The sequence below is a fragment of the Aptenodytes patagonicus genome, chromosome 4 (genome assembly GCF_965638725.1).
Source record: "Aptenodytes patagonicus chromosome 4, bAptPat1.pri.cur, whole genome shotgun sequence".
Classification (NCBI taxonomy): Eukaryota; Metazoa; Chordata; class Aves; order Sphenisciformes; family Spheniscidae; genus Aptenodytes; species Aptenodytes patagonicus.
In genome coordinates this window covers 37,589,833-37,607,807 of record NC_134952.1, presented here as the reverse complement: position 1 = coordinate 37,607,807, position 17,975 = coordinate 37,589,833, and the positions used below count along the sequence as shown (strand labels likewise).

The 17,975-nt window shown below is 44.3% G+C and overlaps 1 protein-coding gene across 1 annotated transcript in view; it reads right to left on the bottom strand.

Moving 5' to 3' along the window:
• Positions 1–644: 644 nt before the first annotated feature.
• ENPP6 (ectonucleotide pyrophosphatase/phosphodiesterase 6) overlaps positions 645–17,975 on the bottom strand; it is a 34,102-nt gene continuing 16,771 nt past the window's right edge. Inside the window, exons 3-8 of the mRNA XM_076336444.1 lie at positions 16,965–17,076; positions 12,372–12,513; positions 11,178–11,357; positions 8,717–8,854; positions 4,573–4,696; positions 645–3,815 (exon numbers count right to left, since the gene is read on the bottom strand). Of these exons, the coding sequence (XP_076192559.1) occupies positions 3,592–3,815; positions 4,573–4,696; positions 8,717–8,854; positions 11,178–11,357; positions 12,372–12,513; positions 16,965–17,076 (920 nt within the window). The 3' untranslated portion in view covers positions 645–3,591. The remainder of the gene's footprint in view (positions 3,816–4,572; positions 4,697–8,716; positions 8,855–11,177; positions 11,358–12,371; positions 12,514–16,964; positions 17,077–17,975) is intronic.

The window sequence follows — 17,975 nt, the reverse complement described above, 5'->3', positions numbered from 1 at the left end:
GCACCCTCCTTTTCATGGGACCCATGTTCATGGGACACGGGAGGGAGCATCTCTGGGCAGACCTTGGTAGTGCTGCCAGTTCAAAGGTAGTCCTGCTGTGAATTAAAGGACTCATTGGTATACCTGGGCTGCTTTCCCGGACTTGGCTTCTCCTCCATCGTACTTTCCCTGCCCCTGTGGTCAGTTAGTGTAAGGAAAACAAGATAAATTCCACTGATTATGTTTGGAGACTTATTTCTATTAAATCAGCCTGTTTCACAAACATCGTTGTTGGTTTGTGGAGCTTAAAGCGGGAGTAGGGGCCTTTGTCCTTGAGGCCCTTGGTGTTGTTTTTTGAGGTTTCGTTGACATTTGCACCGCCTCGCGCTGGAAAGTGGGGTGTACCGTGAGGGCTCCAGGAAGCCCAAACCAACTGAACCCTGGTACCAGCGACGATGCACTTGACTTCTGTGCACGCAGCTGATGTGATGGTAACAAGGTGGGCTTGGAGAAGTGGGTCTGCAGAGAGCATCCAAGGCTCACCTCTCAGGAGAGCAAAATGGTTTGTCATGTCCATTTGCTAGTGTGAATTACATGTCCCTGGATGGATGTTCAAAAGGTTAAATATTGAAATACAGCTGGAAAAAAGGACTGCGTAGACAAGCTACAGTATCTCGTGTGATGTATTTAATGTCCCTAATTTACATGCTGACAACTTTGCCATTTCTAAACAATGTTATCATTCATCTTTCTGATGATTAATCAGCACAAGCTTCAAACACTGTTTATCACACTTTGATGCAGCAATCAAACAAGAAAGGCAAGGTGTTACAGGGGTGGCTTGGTTGTTTTTTGTTTTTTTTTCCAAAAATCTTACAGTATTTACAAAAAGATGCATATTATTTTTCTAACACCATTCTTAGAATTATTCACTCATTCACAATCAGTCATTGTATAAAAACATCATTCAGAAATAGATTTTAAAATACACCCACCTCTGTTGCATAGTATACAGACAAATAGGCGAGTCATGACACTTGATTTTTGAATGAGAATGTGAACTGATTCAGAAGTACAACATTTCTGAGGAAGAAAGATGCACTTCTCAAAAAATAATCAGCTGTAGTTCTCCTGAAGCTAATGAGCTTCTTGTAGGTCTACCATCAAGTTTCCCTTTTACAGGTCAAGTATCTTTTGAGGTGTATTGCCACACACACAATGCTTGCATTAAGGTCAAACAAATCCTACTGCAATTAGAAGATTTACTCTGCAGTATTTGCACGTGGACACTGACAAAAACGAGTTACACAAAGTACTCCCAGGGATCAACGTTGGTTTCGTGTGTCATGGCCCACCCCTGGAACAACTCAATGGACCCGATTTGTTATTTCCAATTTCTGCGTGTATAATTGAGAACCTGAGTATAGCCTTACAGTTTTAGGATCTTTTCTTCTGTAAGAGGACCTTGGGTTCTGTTCACTGTAAGAGTTAAAATGGCAACAGAGGGATTAGCAGGTATTGACTGTTATCTATCCTGTTGATTTTCAAACAAAACTTGGTAATTTAGTCATTTGGTTATCTTGTATACCGATAACTTTTTCCCCCGCTTTAAAATGTGCTCCAGTGAATTCATTGAGCCTGGTCCATTAAAGAGCAACAGGGAACTCTGAACAATAGGTGCTTGTTTTACAGCTACTTGCAAATGCTTCGAAAGCACTAAATTGCCTTTTATACTCAACAGTCTAATAACAAAGACTGATTTTTCTCCCTTTTTTTTCCCAATTGATTTGATGGTTCACTTGAGCTTTAAAAACACATTACATAAATCTTTACAGCTATTACAGAAGTCTTTTGTCAAGTTTGGGGGGTTTTTTGTTGTTTTTTTTTCCCCACAGGGTAATCATTCACCCTTAAACTCACTGTACCACATATACCAGGATCGTGCTTGACTCTGGATCCACAGGAATAATAAGTCCTAGAGGCTTATTTTGCATGGGGAGGGACCTAAATCCTTCCAAAGGCAGTTTGTCACGGAAAGCTCCTGGTTCAGAGGTATATTGGAAAAAGCACTGAGCACTCCCGAAGGCATTGCCACAGCCTCCTGAAGAGGAAAGGACACTTTGCAGGATCAGACCCTCACAGCCCTGTTTTAGACAAGCTTATTTCACAGTAGAAATTTAATGACGTAAAAAGAACACCTCTCTAATGACCCACCACGGCACACATCCATCCATCCCAGTGTGTAACACCAAGGACTGTGACAACTAGACGACTTAACAATTAAGTGAAATTAATCTTCTGAGCTAACAGACCGTGGTGGTGGCTTTGCCGCCAGCCCTGTGTTGAACATTGCCCCAGGGTGGATCCATGGCTACGCTGCAGTGAATGAGTAGGGGCAAAATCAGGTTTTTCAGGGATTTAATGTGTCTCCCATGTTGATGTTTTCAGGATTACATCATCCATCTAACTTAACCTTTAGAGGCATTACCTCCGACAACAGTTCCATCCTCTCCTGCTATTTAACTTTACCGTTACAACTTTGTTTGGGTTTGATAGCCCGTGGTGGAAATATTAGGTAGGATTAACTGAGAGGGTGGGAGATCTGTCAATGTAGACCTCTCTTCCTGCTGCAGAATAAAGGGGAATGTGCTGCTCACCGGGCAGAGGTGTAGAGAGCAAGAGCTGGTAGAAAAGCAGTTAGTGTTGAAAACCCTTCAGAAACACAGTTGGGTACAAAACCCCAAAACCTGAGCAGATGATATTATCTCCACCAGGAAAAGCAGAGAGGCTGTTACATGCCAGGCTTCTTCATCCTATTTTCTCCTGACCCCTGTGTGTCCAGATGCTGTTTCACTTTCCTCCTGGTTTTGAAGTGGAGGATTTCTATCGCTCTCCCCTTTCCCAGCACCGCCCCCCGCAACTGCCCTGCTGTGGTCCGTGAGGAAAGCCCAACCCTGCAGGTGTGCAGGGCCAAGGCTCACTTTGGGGAAAATGAAGAAGGAAAAGCTGAGAGAAGTAGGATGCTCTCACTGCTCTCCTGCCGATCCACCTCTTTCAGCAGTATGATCACTCAGCAAAGCGCTTGGCTCTTTGAAGAACAGATCAGTATAGACGGGGCTTGGCTGGCACTGTAAGGAGAAGGTGGGGCTCTGCTGATGATGGAGCAGGAGATGAAGGAGTGAATCAGAAAGAACCCAGTTAAATGCACAGGGGTCTATCTCCACCCCTGAGCTTCTCCATACTGGGAGCCACGGTGAGCCTCTCAGTTAAAGATGCTGGGGTAAAATACGTTTGATGCTCAGAGATTGCCATGTGCACCCACCAGAAAATTTTGCAGATAGCTGGCCGGGATTCTGCTCTCATTGCCAGTGCTGTAAATCCAGAGTAGCGACCCTGACTTTCCTGGCTGTGTTTAGAGCAGCACAAAACCTGGCTTCATGTTATAACCGCTGTAAAAGCAGGATGGGTCAGATTCATGCCTGGTGGAGCACGACGGAGGAGTTGGGGGCAGCACTCTATTAATGAAGTTATTATTCAAATGAAGAACTTAAAACCAAAAAAAAAAAGAGAAAGATGGAGTTGCTGGTGACACTGACCGACATTGTTCGGGGATCACAGTAAGGAGATCTGCTCGGCAAACAGGGAGAGCAGAGCTAGCGCCAGGGTGCAGCTGCCGCACGGGGGGAGTGGTGCCAAGGGGGCCGTGTTTCGGAGCATGCACTCCACCCTGGACCAGGAGCCATTGTTGGGCAGCGGCTGTATTCCTGCCAGGCTGCACATGATGTTGTAAACATCCACGGATCTTATGGGAGGCGCTCGGAAGTTGGATCGGAAATCTGCAGGGAAAACAGGCAAAGAGAGGAGTTGGCGTCGTACAGCTTGGGGCTCAGCTCCTGAAACACAGGGCACTGTGGGGCAACATAGCTCAGCAAAAACATTTTAAATGTTTTAATTCATTATTTTTACTTCTAGTTCAATTTTATTCTAAAAACTAAAAAAGAAAAATTAATTAAATTATTAAGTACAGGAGCTCCTTTACTGTGTATGCTTGGTAGATTTAATAGCCTGAAATAATTGTATTGCACATTCTGCTCTGCTTTCGCTCCTATCTGCAGTCGCAGCCTGGTGCTCGGCAGTGTTTTCCACTGATGAAGGGGAAATCAGGGGTTTCACATCTGCCCAGCGGACAGGTGGGCGAGGTATGCTGCAACCTTTCCAAAGAAAGTGCTCTGCGCTAGTGAGTCCGAATCCACCAACAAAAGAAGAATTCATGTGTTTCAAATAGAATTACAAATTTAGGCCAGTCTTGGAAAATAGGGCAAAGGGATAGAGTTAATGTGCTGGGATGTCAGAGAGGGGCTGACCAAATCCCTTCATGTCTCTCTGCCCTGTTTCTCCAGCTATAAAACAGATACAGAGCTAGAAACCTTCCTGGCATCCAGCCATAGTGAGGAAATCCTGCCACCTATTTGTAATTTTTGGGTGTCGCAGAGTGGCACATCAGGGTCCTGACATGCCAGGGCTGCAGGGACACTGGGGCAGGGGCCCTGGGGCTGCGAAGGGAGCGGGACACCAGGGATGGTGGTGTTGTACCTGGCCCGTACGCGAGGAAGAAGGCTCTCATGTCCATGAGCTCGTTGTCGTAGCCGTGCCAGCCATTCTGCCAGGCCTCCTTCCTCCCTGTCCCGTTCTCCCAGAAGGGCAGCTTGTCCCTGCTCTGGGCGACAACAGCAGAGCGCGGTTAGTGCCCGCCTGCCAGGCTGTGCGTGGTGTGCCACGGGGGCACCGTGGTGTGCCATTCTGTGTCTCCGTGTGCTCTACCACCCCATCAGGCCCCCGCACCATGCCGTCAGCTGCACAGGGGCTCATCACTGGAGGGGTGACCCCTGACTTTGCCGTCTCAGCGAGCAGCCATCTCCCGGCTGAGCGGGCAGGACAACTTTCTGCCTCTCATCTAAATTTCTGCTGTGAGCACAAAGTATCACAGCCATATGTGACATGTGTAAGCAAGGTGGTGTCCCTCTCCCGCTGCATGCTAGCAGCGCCGCTCTCCCACCCGGCACCACGCACTCCCATGGATTTGATGGTGTGGTGTTCTGCTCGACATGCCATTGGCACCATAGAAGAAGAAGCCATTTTTGCTCCGTTTGACTAGTCAGCCTAAACAAACAAATATCACCCCTACTATATTCTTTCTAATTATTATTATTTCTTCTCCCTGCTTGTTTTAGTATTAAAGCCATGAGGTTCCTTCCAGGGAATGCAGGCTCAGACCTAAGACAGTCCCCTTCTCCCTGGCAAGGCAACTGAGAAACTCTCAGTTTTCTCTCCCTGCTCAGTGTCCATGCTTTAATAATTCATCATCATAATTCCTGTTTTTCCTTGCCCATATTGCACTTAAGTCATACTTTTAAATTCCTTCCTTACTTTCTCCTGCTCCGTATTAACAGCTCTTACCAGACTACCTACAATAGTGCCATATCCTGGCCCACTCGGGAGCAGCGGTCCCTAGGGGCTGCTCAAAATGCTCGACCAACCCTCTCCGTGAGTTTCTCTTGTCCCATGCTCCCTAGGGATGGCAGCAGACGTGACACTCCAGATATCCCCAAAACTATGGCAGGAATTTCACTTAGACGAAGAACATCAGCTGACAGTTTGTGAGACCCCTGGCATTAATCTATCTGATGGTTACAGAGAAGGAGCTACAGTTCCCTAAAGCGGCCAGATCTGGGCTTCACAGTCTGTCACAGGAGCACAGCAGATGCCCCAACAGAGTCTCCCACATTCCCACCCTGGGCGAGTGGTGCCACAACCCCTGCAGATGGTGAAGTGGATTGACCCAGGATCCCTTTCCTTCTACAAACATTTATTTTGTCTGATTGTTGTTTTCCTCCTCTGCCCAAGAAGAAAATTGACTGTGCGCAGGAGCACTGGGGACGGCAATGATTACGGCTATGAGGTGTAGCTCTTCCGACTGCTTTCCAGGGGAACCCCCAGAGTATCCCCTGTGTTTCTTCATAAGTAATAGTCAGCAGATGTACCAGATAATTAAACAATTTTAGCTGACAAATTAAATCTCCTTCCTTGTCCCCATCTATTTCACTGACAGCGCTCAGAGCAAGCCAAGAAGAAAATAGACTCCTTCCCCTCTTCATACCGTAGCACCTCCTCACACCGTGGCTCTGCTTACTGCGGTTCCCAGGGACTAATTGTCACTGGGCTGCTCACCATTAGGCAACCTGTACGGCATTTGTTAGCAGCAGCTCCAGACAAGCCAAGTCACATCTAGTTTGCAACGTTTCTTTGGCACTACCATGACATTGCCGAAGCTACACCCCTCCACGGTCCTGTCACATGTCGTGGCCTCAGCTGCTTCCCCAGGAATGGCAAACGCAGGAGCTAGTGTGACTTTCCATCACCCACCCAGACACCAGGAGATACCTACTCGCAGCTAGATATGCAGTCAAAGGCACAGTCATTTCCATTATTTTTGCTGCTAGTTGGGTCAGAAAACATACTACTTTCTTTCACAACTGCAGCTGAAGTGAGAGCTCGTGAAACGGAGCCGTTAACAGCAGTAGCTTCAGGGAAAGGGCTGTGCAAGCATCTCAGCACTGCCCTTCTAGAGCATCAGGCTCTGCCTTACAGCAAACCCCACAAAGCCCTGGGGCTTCTCTGGGGCAAGGGTGCTGGCAGCACCCCGACGTGCCTGCCTTGGCAAGCCCAAATGGGACAGAGGACTCAACTGAGACATTAACTTTTCATACTCAGCCTAAGCCTGGGCTAGCGCTGCTCCTCAAAGATGAAGCAGGCGTGTCTGGGACCGCCGACGATGGACTTCTCCCTGCATGTGCATGTTTAGATGCTGTACAGCAATTGTTCCCTAAAACTTGGGAAAATACGCTGAGATGGGTATAGGGTGAGCACGCAGCCCTGAGGGCTAACACCATTGTTGCACGCAGGAGAGCAGCTGGGGGAAATTCTGCTCAAAGGATGGGGACCACTCACTCATGTGGAGGGAACAAGATAGTATTAGCAGACCAGCTTCGATACAGCCGGAGGTGGGTGAAATCCCTCCTCATCCTGCTTTAACCGAAATGTGGACGGGCTTTTGTTCCTATGCTCCTTACTGTGAAAAAAAAAAACTTTCCAGATACATCCCCTTTGTCTCTCCAAAAAAAAAAAAAAAATCCCCTTTTCAAACAGCTTATAGCTATCCACTAGCTGACAGAGAGTTAAAACAGCCCGTGAGAATGATAAGGAAGAGCTGAACATCCTCTCTTCAGTGGTTTGGGCAGGAAGTATAATAGAAGGCTCAATTATTGCTTTAAAAATATGACAGGAAACTTTCATTTTCACATCCCATTCACAGATAATGAAAATGTACCGAGGAGAAGGAAAATCTGACAGCATTAATGAGAGGACATTCTTGAAAATCGGAAACAATGGGAAGGAATGGGCAGAGAGACAGAAATAATTGCCATAGCAGCAGTGTTTGCTGCACTGTTATTAAGGTTTGTCAGAGTTTCAACGATTTTTTTAAAGTGCATTTTTTTTTTACAGAATATGTAAAAATGTTCTGTGTTGAACTTCTATACAAAAGAGTTTAGTTGTAATTTTTTAAAATCAGTTTGGCAAAAATGTTTCCGATTCCTACTTTACGTGTCTGAATCTTAACTCTGGCTTTTTTTTTTTTTTTTTTTTAACCAGAAATGTGCTGCTCACCCATCTGTACTCAAAAGCAATAAGGTTTTTTTAGAGGTGCGTTTTTATTCAGCCGTAGAACTTATTATCTTAAAGTCAGGTTGGCTAGTGAGAAATGTGGTGGTGTGGACCATCTTGAGCTCTGAGGGTCATGAAAGAAGATGCTCAACTGAGTTACAATAATCTGCAAGGCAATGATGGGCAATGACTATGCTGGGACACTGAAAAAACCCAGGACTCCTTGGTTCTGTCACCAACTTACTGACTTAATGTATGGCCTTGGGCAAATCACTTAGTACTGCTCCTCAGTTTACCCACGTAGAAGATATATAAGTTGCCTCACCCTCTGAGCTGTGGTGAGGGGCAGTTAATATCTGTAATGTGGAGATGCTCAGTAGCGATACAAGTACAAAATAACAACAACAACAATAATTTAGAGTAACAAAATAAGTTGGCATGAAAGACCTTTTCATGTGCAAGTCTAATAGATTCTCTGCTTAACAAGCTCTCAGATTTCAGTGTGCGCACTGGGTATCTCTGAGGAGTAAACCCCCAGCCTGACCCTTTTGAGGCTGGAGGGCTTGGGAGAAATGGGGCATTTTTAGGACGGAGTCTGGTGGGTGGGAAGCCAGGCAGAAGGAAAAGTTGCCACAAAGTACTGCTGAATGGAGGGATAGTAAGGTCTTGAAATGGAATCACTCTTCTTGTGTCTGAGATTAAGGTCGATGGGCAGGGGGAAGAGGAGTAAAGCAACAGAACTGGAATGGGAAATACAAAAACTCCTCCTGCTTTATGACGACGCAGAAAAAAGAACGATCTTGACTATTTAACTTTGTCTACCTTCAGCATAGCTGCCATGCCTTTAGGCTCTTTTAAGCACATAGCAATATTTGACATTAGTTTTGTAGTCAGCCCAAGTAAATGATGTAACACTTCAACTCAATGCCAGCATAGAATTGTACATTTTTCTTATTGTTTTCATATATTGCACCTTTTCACATTCATGTCTAAGTATTTTGCTTCTATACTTTACCTCTACTATGAACCATCCTTTCTCGGCCACGAGAGTTAGAGGAGAGACAAATTTTCCTTTTTTGTAGAAAAACCTGTCTGGAATATCCTGTATGTTATAAACGTGCATGTGTTCCACAGCTTTCAATTTTTGATATATCTGCAAAGAAAACAAATGTTAGGACACCATATGGCTGTAAAGAGCATATACGCACCTACGGGTACGTGGAAACACCTGAATTTGTAAAACGGCTAATCCCCGTTAATGACTGATCATCAGCACATTCAAGCTGGGACTTTGCCGGTCCAAAGATGACGGCTGTGCAAAACCTGCTTATGTGGTTTAGGAGGTTCTGAAAACTTGGATCATAAACACATAGGAATTCATGTATTACATATATTTATAATACACGCACTCACAAATGTATGCATGTGAGTATATCAGCCTACAGAGGCAGACCAGCAGAAACCAAACCATCACAGGAGACAGTAAGCTAAGTGGTGAAAGATGCTCAAAGGCACCATGTGGACTGGGTACAGATGCGGAAAAGGGATATTGCCTTTGGTCTCTGCCACTCATTCCCTTTTTGTGCTCTTGAGTGAACAATTAATGTCACTTCACCCGTGTTTCTTACACTCAACCAGTCAATCCCTATCTAGGGGACTGATAGTGCTTAGTTATCTGCTTCATAAGGATGCCGTGAAGCCAATGCCAACGCCTATGGCACAATGCCGTACAAGTGGTTTATTAATATTAATCATCCTGTCTGGAATATAATCACACAAATATGGCTAAACCCCAAATTATTCAGAAAAATATTTTAAATGCCTAAAGAAAATGTTCGTATGCCGTAAAGAAGGTGGTTATTGGAGTCCCCAAAGTGTATATCGCTCTTTTGCTTAAATATAAATAATCTTCAGGAATAAATAGCTTGATTCTGCAAAGAATGAAAGGTCCTTCACTAGCCTATTAGCTAAGTACCCCTTGTGTGTATATGTGTGCAAGAGATTTGCACTGACATGCAGTCGCCATAAGGACGGCAGCAGGGTGCGATGGCGCGACTCAGCCAGACCCTCCCACCATGACCTGGACTAGAGAGTGGTCCTGGTGTTTCACCAGTACTTCTGGTGCTTCAAAATGGGATAACTCTTAAAGGTGATAACCACTATGTTATGATACAATCTAATTCCTAAACATGGCTCTTTAAAGTGAATTAAGAATGGAGGAATCTGGCTATTGGGAAACAGAAAATCAACTTTATTTCGCTTAAAAAAGCAGCACTCCAGTAAGAAGTCCTAAAACGAAATGAAGGAAGAAAACAAAACCATGGTGCGAGGCATCGTACTTTATTCTCCTCAGGGATATTAGGCTGTTTAATGAGAGAGAAGCATGTGCTTAAGAGCTTCATCGGATGAAACCCCATGTCTGCGTGAAGTCACAACTTATACTTGCCCTTGTTTGAATGTCTGGCCTACAAAAATAGGGATCTCTGAGTTCAGGCTGAGGAGAGCATATATAAATGCTGTGATCCCCTGCAGGAACTTTGAGTGAATTGCTTTCGCGTGCCTCTAAGACAACTTTCAATTCTGGCACTAATTGGAAATGTTCACAATATCACAGCTATACAATTCCTGGAGAGCCTGTTTGAGTACAAAAATTAGCAAATATTCTCTTCAAAAAAATTGCACAAGCTACAATATACTGGAACTGGCTAAGATATAATACAGAAAACAAAATTATTCACCTGGACCGTGGACTGCCCATTTTGTACATCTACTCATCTATATTCTGAGGACAGCAATAATGACTTCTCAAGCATTAGTTTCTGCTTAAACTATAATGTACTAGTCTATTAGTTACAGATGCTGCATTTTCATTCTTTTCAAGTGATTTCCGAATTTTTTTCTGAATTGTTTTAATTTGTCTCTCAAAATCCTGCAGTTCTAGCCTTGGGCTTTTATGGTTGATTCAATCCAACATGCTTATTCATCAAAATTCTTCAAAGGAGAATACTGTAAAAAAAAAATTTTTTTGTAATTCTGGTCTAATGGAGTTAATTCCTCAAACTCTATGGGAGTTTACTGGAGTATGAATGTCTGACCTGCTCCAGATCATTTGAAAATCCCAGCTAGAGTGTCAATAAATTGACTAATATATATATAAAATGCGAAAAATGGATTTTGAGCTAAAATCTTTTAGCTATTTATCAGAAGCCTATAGTGGTGGGGTTTGAAAGCATGTATCTGTGCCAAATAACGGTGAAAGTTCATGCTTTTTAATTTGCCTGGTGTGAATTTCCTTCAGAAACCAGCATCACAAGAGTGTCACAGGATCCAAGTCTGACTCCCGATAAGAGCCTCAGGCTGATTTTTACACACATCTCTGAGAGCAGGATTTGGATGTTACGGGCAAACAAAAGACACAATTGTCATAAAAAACAAGGAAACACAAAACTGAATAAATACAAATAAGCTGTACTTGCCTCCGCGTGCTTCTCTGGAGCTGGCCAGAGGCTCACAACAGGACCTCGGTCCTTCATTTGTATGGTATCACTCATATTGATATAGTTTTTCAGCTCAATCACTTTGTCCGCCCAAGAGATGTCTGTCATCCCGTGATCGGAGAAGAGGAGGACGTTGACATCATGCTGAAGGCCCTTGCTCTGTGAAGCGAGTGCGTGACAGCCATTACGGTCGGGTAAGAGCTTTGCACTGTCTGTGCTCGCTGGAGAATTTTAATCCCCATTTGACCTCCACTGATTTAGTGGAAGTTGGCCAGAAGGCGCACGGCTGCAAATGCCCTGCAATGTGCTTTGCCACCACCCATAGTGGTGGACATCCAGTCTCACTTGCTGCCCTGGAAGAGTCTGAGAGGTTAGCGCCAAAGAGAGATTTTCCCAAAATAAAGCCACCCCCCTGCTAAATAACCAGATGCTACATCCCAGTCCCACAAACCAGTTGTGCCAGTTGGTCTTAGACAGGTCTTCATCTGTAGGCCAAAACGGCTGGGGAAGAACAACTTTGTTACGGTACCACCTGTGGCAGGGGTGTTTCTCTCTTCCCCTCCCAAACACAAGCACTTAGCATTACAGCTTTTATAATTTAGTGAAATTGGAAATACATATTCCTCTCCTCACTGAAACACATAAAAAACTCCAATGTGCATTTATCATTGTCAGAAATATTCATAGAATTGACATTTACCCAAAAGCTTGGTATCCTTTTCTCACTGCAAAATCATTTAGATAATGTTTTTTAAAACAAAGTTTAAAGTACAGAGTTCTGAATGGTGCCATAAAAACTGCTATAAAAGTTAATTGTCTGATTCCACAAACCTTAGGAAGCAAGCGGTTTTGATTCGTTCGCCTACTATAAAGCCCAGCTGGCAACACAAGTTATAAACAGAGCAACATGTATATTGGTTTATGGCTTCCCGGGGCTATCGGTATAATAATCCACTAGGAGGATTATAATGCCATCAACGAAAATAAAAATCAGGGGAATGGTTCCTTGACTTCCACGTGATCTCGGTAGCCTCTGTTTCTCAGGAAATAAAAGTTTACAGCCAGTGCATCCAATTAACAGGCATTAAATAGGCTCTCGGCAGTGCCACAAAGAGCAGTTTTAAAAGCCTTTTCCAAACGCACCCAGGAGCTGGGTTTTTGGACGCCACTCACCTTGATGAGCGCGATCATGTTGCTCAAGGCTTTGTCCACCTCCTTCAAAGCATTCTTCCGCTGCTGGGATGAAGGGCCGTAGTGGTGGCCTTCCACGTCGATGCGCTCGTAGTACACCGCAGCCATCTCGGCGCTGCCGTTGCTGGGGGTGGGAGGGAGGGGAAGGAGTGAGAGGCTGACGTACATGGAGACCTCCTGGCTGCCGGCATTATTGTCCTCACCAGCACACAGAGCCACAAAACCCCATTTTCTGCTTTCAGCCTGCGCTTTCTTACCTGCTGTCACACGGCTGGGCTCGTTAATTCATGCCCAGAGTCTCCTGAGTTTGCTTGAGACTCCCATCGGAGGTGCCAGGTAGAGACTGCCATGTGCAAGCACAGGCTGGCCTGGCAGCCCTCTACTACCTCTTCGAATTAGGAAGCCAGCTTTTCCTTTAATGACAAGGAAAGACCCAGAAGAAATACTAATTTCTGTGCTGAATGCCCTTATTAAAAGGATTGTGGGAATTGCCAGTCAAATGTGCTTTAATTAAAGTTTGGCACTTCTGGCTTTCTCCTGTGTGAGGTCTTCCAAACTACGGAGGTCAATTTAGGATGGGCTCTTCCATGACCTTGCAAAATCCCGAGTGGTATGAATTGGGGTGTGATTTTAGATGGGGTTTTTATTCAGGAATATGACCAAAGGGAAACTAAGGTAATCTCAGAGTTGCACAAGTTTAGCTGATCACACGTTTCTTCACTGAATGCCCTCAGCCTAACTAGTGGGGATTGCACATACATCAGTGCTTAATTACATTTTCATGACCACTTTACAGTTTACTATAAAGCTCCCTGAGAGCAGTCATGTGGATAAAGTCGCAAATCTATGTTCATGAAGTTCAAACCCAGTCTTTTCCTACTGTACTTAATATATGACAGGGTGTGCCATCCATAATACATGCTCTCATCCAGATCAAGATCCCTACAAAAAGACTTCGTGTGATGTCCTGACAGGACCAGCTTCTCTGATTAAAGACACCTGAGTAGCTCGGTGTAATGAGTGAGACAGAAGAGAAAAAATCAGAGGTGAGGGACTGACTGAATGAATTAGGGTCTGTCATTTGCATTTGTAAGTTTGCTGAAGGCCTCAGAGGAGCAGTCCTGTAGGAAGCTGAAGGTCTCTGCTGTGGTGGGAATTTCTCCACCGCTGGCCCTGCAGAACAGTGGTCTTTCTCATTCTTCATGATTTTAAAATCATTCAAATGAAGCAGCCCTTCCCTCGCCCCAACTTCATTTTAAGCATTACTTTCCATCTGCATTAGGCATAAATTAATTTCTAAAAATTAACCCTGTAATTTCTATGTTGCGTACACGCTCATTGAACCTACTGAAACAGTTTTCTTCTGCTGCAGTGCCTGTATTAACTAGCTACTTAGACTGTTTTGTGTCTTCTCACCTGTAACTAAATGATCATTTCGATCAAGATAGAAGCTAAGAAAGAGATTTATTGCATAAAACAAGTGGTCTTATTTAGGCTGTGGTGAGATTTCTCAGTGAGGGCTCAGTGCTGTAAGGATGAATGTTCAACTTTGCACATGACTTCAATGGGACAGGCTCCAGTTATGCGGCATGCTTAGGAGTTTGCAGGATTGGGTACAGCACATCCAGAGCTTGTAAGATTGAGTTTGACTTTGTTTCCATTTTTTGCCTGTTTTCCTAAGAAAACTAGGCATCTCTGATCATGGCTTGCATGGGAGAAGTAATCTGTCTTTCTAACTGTGTGTTAGCCCTGTCTTCTCTCGTCACCAGTAACTTTCAAAAGAAATGGCTAAGGAAAGTTTGCTGAAGAAAGCTGGACAGCATCGATGGCAACACCAAAAAGGGTTTTATATTTTATCAACACACTTTGCAAGTACCGTGCAAACTTCATGACACCTGTCCAGGAAGGTAGGTAGATTACAACAGCCCTTAAATTACAGTTGTGGAAAGACATAAGGGAGGTTTTAGTTTTACTTGCCAAAAATGGGTGCTTGACTTAGTTTTGAATATTTTTGGTCTAAATAATGGTCTCAGAGCACCTGTTTGAAGAGACTGGAGAATACTCCTGAAGGATGGTTTCCTTTGGTTGCAAGAGGAGCTCAGTGGCTCCCTGATGAGTTAGGTACTCCTGCCCTTGCAGAGGGCATTGATAAAACTCCCTTCGACCCTGGTGAAGTTAAGATGGGTCAGGACGTTCCCATGCCCAAACTAAAGTTAACCCCTAGGCAACCATGCCACAATAAAGGGCTTACTCTCTCTACCCTGAAGTCCCTGTAAGGTTTGCTAATGGTGGGAGCATAAGTGCAGTTCATTAACCACTAATACCTGCCATTAGGGCAACTGAGCATGGCACTGCTCCAGGCGACAGACTGCCCTTGCCACAGGCTGTTTTCTCACATATAGCTAGTGCCAGCCTCAGCCTAATGGGCTTTTTCAATTAGTTGGGGTGTGGCAAGGAAACAGGCTGGATTTGCCAGCCTTTGAACAGCTTCAAGAGCCAGAAGCTCTTGCAAAAGATGTAGATGATGATAAAACGCAGCTCAAGACTCTTCTACCCAGAGATGCTAACTCCTGCTAAATGAGTACGCCTACGACAAAGGCATTTCAGAGGCTTTACTTCTTATGGGCTGGCCCAGCAGCACTAAAAATTGTTTGCTAAATTTTAAAGGACTAAACAAAGAGGATGAATGAGAGAAAGGATAAGGAAAACCTACCTGATTTTTAATCTGTTCATTCTCTACCCTCCTTTCTTACTGTAAGTCCCTGCAGTATTTACACCCACAACTTATTATTAACTCTATTGACGATCGTTCCTTTTTCCTCTTTCCTGCCTTGCTGCAGACAGGGCACTTAGTTTAAAGAAAAGGAACCCAGGCAGAAATTCAAGAGGGGTGGTGTGTAAATGGCCACCAGAGACTGGACCTCCCGCACCTCCGGGATGATCTGTAGGATTTGGGCTCTTTAGCAGGCTGTAGCTGGTGTTTACGGCAGACATTGTGGTGGCAGGGATTTGCTCTTTTCTTGAAATCACCAGCTTTCACCTCTTGCGAGCTGCCCCACCTACACTGTTGTGTCCCTGCCCTTTTCTTCTCTTCCACCAAAGGCAGCAGCAAGCAGCCTTGTGACTCGGGGTGAATTAGCTATTGAAACGTTTTCAATGGGCTCCAGCTACCCAAAAGAACAGCTTGAAGGGCTGGAGCTTTTAACAGTTTGTGCCTCGCTTTTAATCACTTTCACAATTACAAAGCTGCAAACCGTCCTGAGCAGCCTTATGCACCTTGCTTCATAGAAACCAGGCAGGAAGCTTCAAGCATATCTTGACCCATCCTCAAATGATACCCAACCAAAAAGCTTTCTATGGTAATTCTGGATTTCCGCAAGAAGTCAGAGCTGGTGTCTGTATTCAGTTTTCCATTCCCTTTTTCATTCACTGAATTAAAAGTGTCGCAGAAGCTCCAGAAAGCCTCCTATGGCACATATGACCTCCTCATGTCACATGCAGATAACTTTCTTAAAATCTAAGCTAAATCATTTCAGGATCAAATGTCTCACATATTCTGAGACAGCTTCTCTCTAAGCCCCATGCTGTAAACAACACTGTGATTTGTGAGCATCTGCGCAGCAGGACCCAGTGTGCAACTGGGAGCAACATCTCCAGCAGCACTCATAATTTCGGAGCCTTTATTTCAAGGAAAATCAACACTCAGCATCTGAATACGAAACTTTTCAGATTCAAATCGCTATCGCAGTTTGCAAGTAGTAAAGTAGAAGTGTATCCTAAGATTGGATAAATCATGGAACCAACAAGGTTTTAAAAGAGGAAGCTTAGTTATAGCTAAGGTAAGGCATTGGCTCCACATGTGGCGGTGCAATCTTCCCTGATTTTACAGCCTATGTGGAATTGTCCCTTGTTAATGTTTGGATGAGAGATGGTGGAACTGGAAAGCTGGGTGTGGAGCATACGTTTTTCCTAGGAGTTGCCTGAGAGACATATTCCCATCATTTCCATCAGTCGGGCTAGATGATCGTTGTAAGTCCCTTCCAAGTGAACTATTCTGTTCTATTCTGTTCTGTTCTGTTCTGTTCTATACTCATATTTGCACAAAATGAATGCCTGCTCCAAAATCCTTGTGCCTGATATGTTCTAAAATGCAGAAAGAGCCAAAGCATTGGTCTCGTAAACAAGTGACCGGAGCTGAATTTCAGAATTTCCAAATTCCCAGGAGCTCTCTCTAAATCCAAACATTTCAAAGTCTGAAATGTTTGCAGGTCAGTGAACCGATACTCACAGACTGATCTTGAAGTTGTCAGCAAATTAAAAATAGTAAGTCAGGATGTCTCCTCTGTGTTGTAGCCTACACATGAAAAGAGGAGCACATCTTTCCCTCCGATCTTAATGTAAGGGCCTATTTCTGTTATGAGCATGTTTCTATGACAGTACTATAAAGTAGTCTCGGCTCCCATCTTCCTATCTGGGAGCCAATCCTGAATATCTCCCTAGAGCAAGGCTGATAGTAAACCCAAATACTCATCCTTGAGAGAGGAAACCCCACGCTGCAGAAGTCTAGTGACGTACCACAAAGACTCGAGAGCATCGCTGATGGCATCCGCAAAGTTTTTGTCTGTTGGGACACTGAAGTACTCGCGGCAATAACTTGGTCTGACTCCAAGGATTTCGACCTCGCAACCTACGAGCAAAAAATGTGGTAAGCTCTGCTGTTTCACCTTGATCACAGACCCCACACCGTGGGGTCCAAGTTCAGGTTTGTAAATTCCCTGTGGCATTACTTACCTTACACCTTCCCTGCAGGAAACCTTGTGGTTGGGAAGGGAAAAGGGGAGAGAGGCTGGTTTGACGAGCGCTTGTAGCAAACTGTACATTGGATCCTTTTATTTCCCTCTCTAAAAGGAAGGTCTCTGTGTGACCTTGCCACAATAAAACTCTTGATTCCCTCATGGCAGATGGTTTCCACCTAAATCACTAGCTTGTTTTAATTTTAACTACTGTGGCCACAGAGCCTCAGTTCCAGGCTTCCAACATAATAGATTTAGATATTGTTCCCTGAAAGTTCAGCAAATACTTTCCAGTTAGACACGCTGTATCTTACGTCGTAATATCCTCTATAAACCATATTTTATTATGTGATACTGGCACTCCACTATTAAATCTGTTTCCCAGGAGGTCTTATTAAAACAGTATAAACCAATTAATTCTCTTGGTAACTTGCAGCCTTCCTTGCAAAATACAGTCTGTTTTGTGGCCCAGAAATTTATGGCAACAAATCCTACAGGAGAACATGGCCCTGAACACACAAAACATGTTTTTGTGGGTTTTTTTTGCCCTTTTGCTCTCCGGTTACTATGCTGCTGAATAACATTAATATTTAAAAGAAGTGTGCTTTCAGAAACACTGGATTCATGCAAATTATCTTTCGAGAGCCCCAGAGTCCTCCCATCACAGTTAGGCATTTTCTGGTGTATTCCTGGGGCACAAGGGGAAAAAAAAAAAGAGAGCTTTTGCAAAATGGCCTCTGTATACAGCAATACAGTCAAGTCAAAAAGGCAACTCTAAGCCATAGCCTGAATC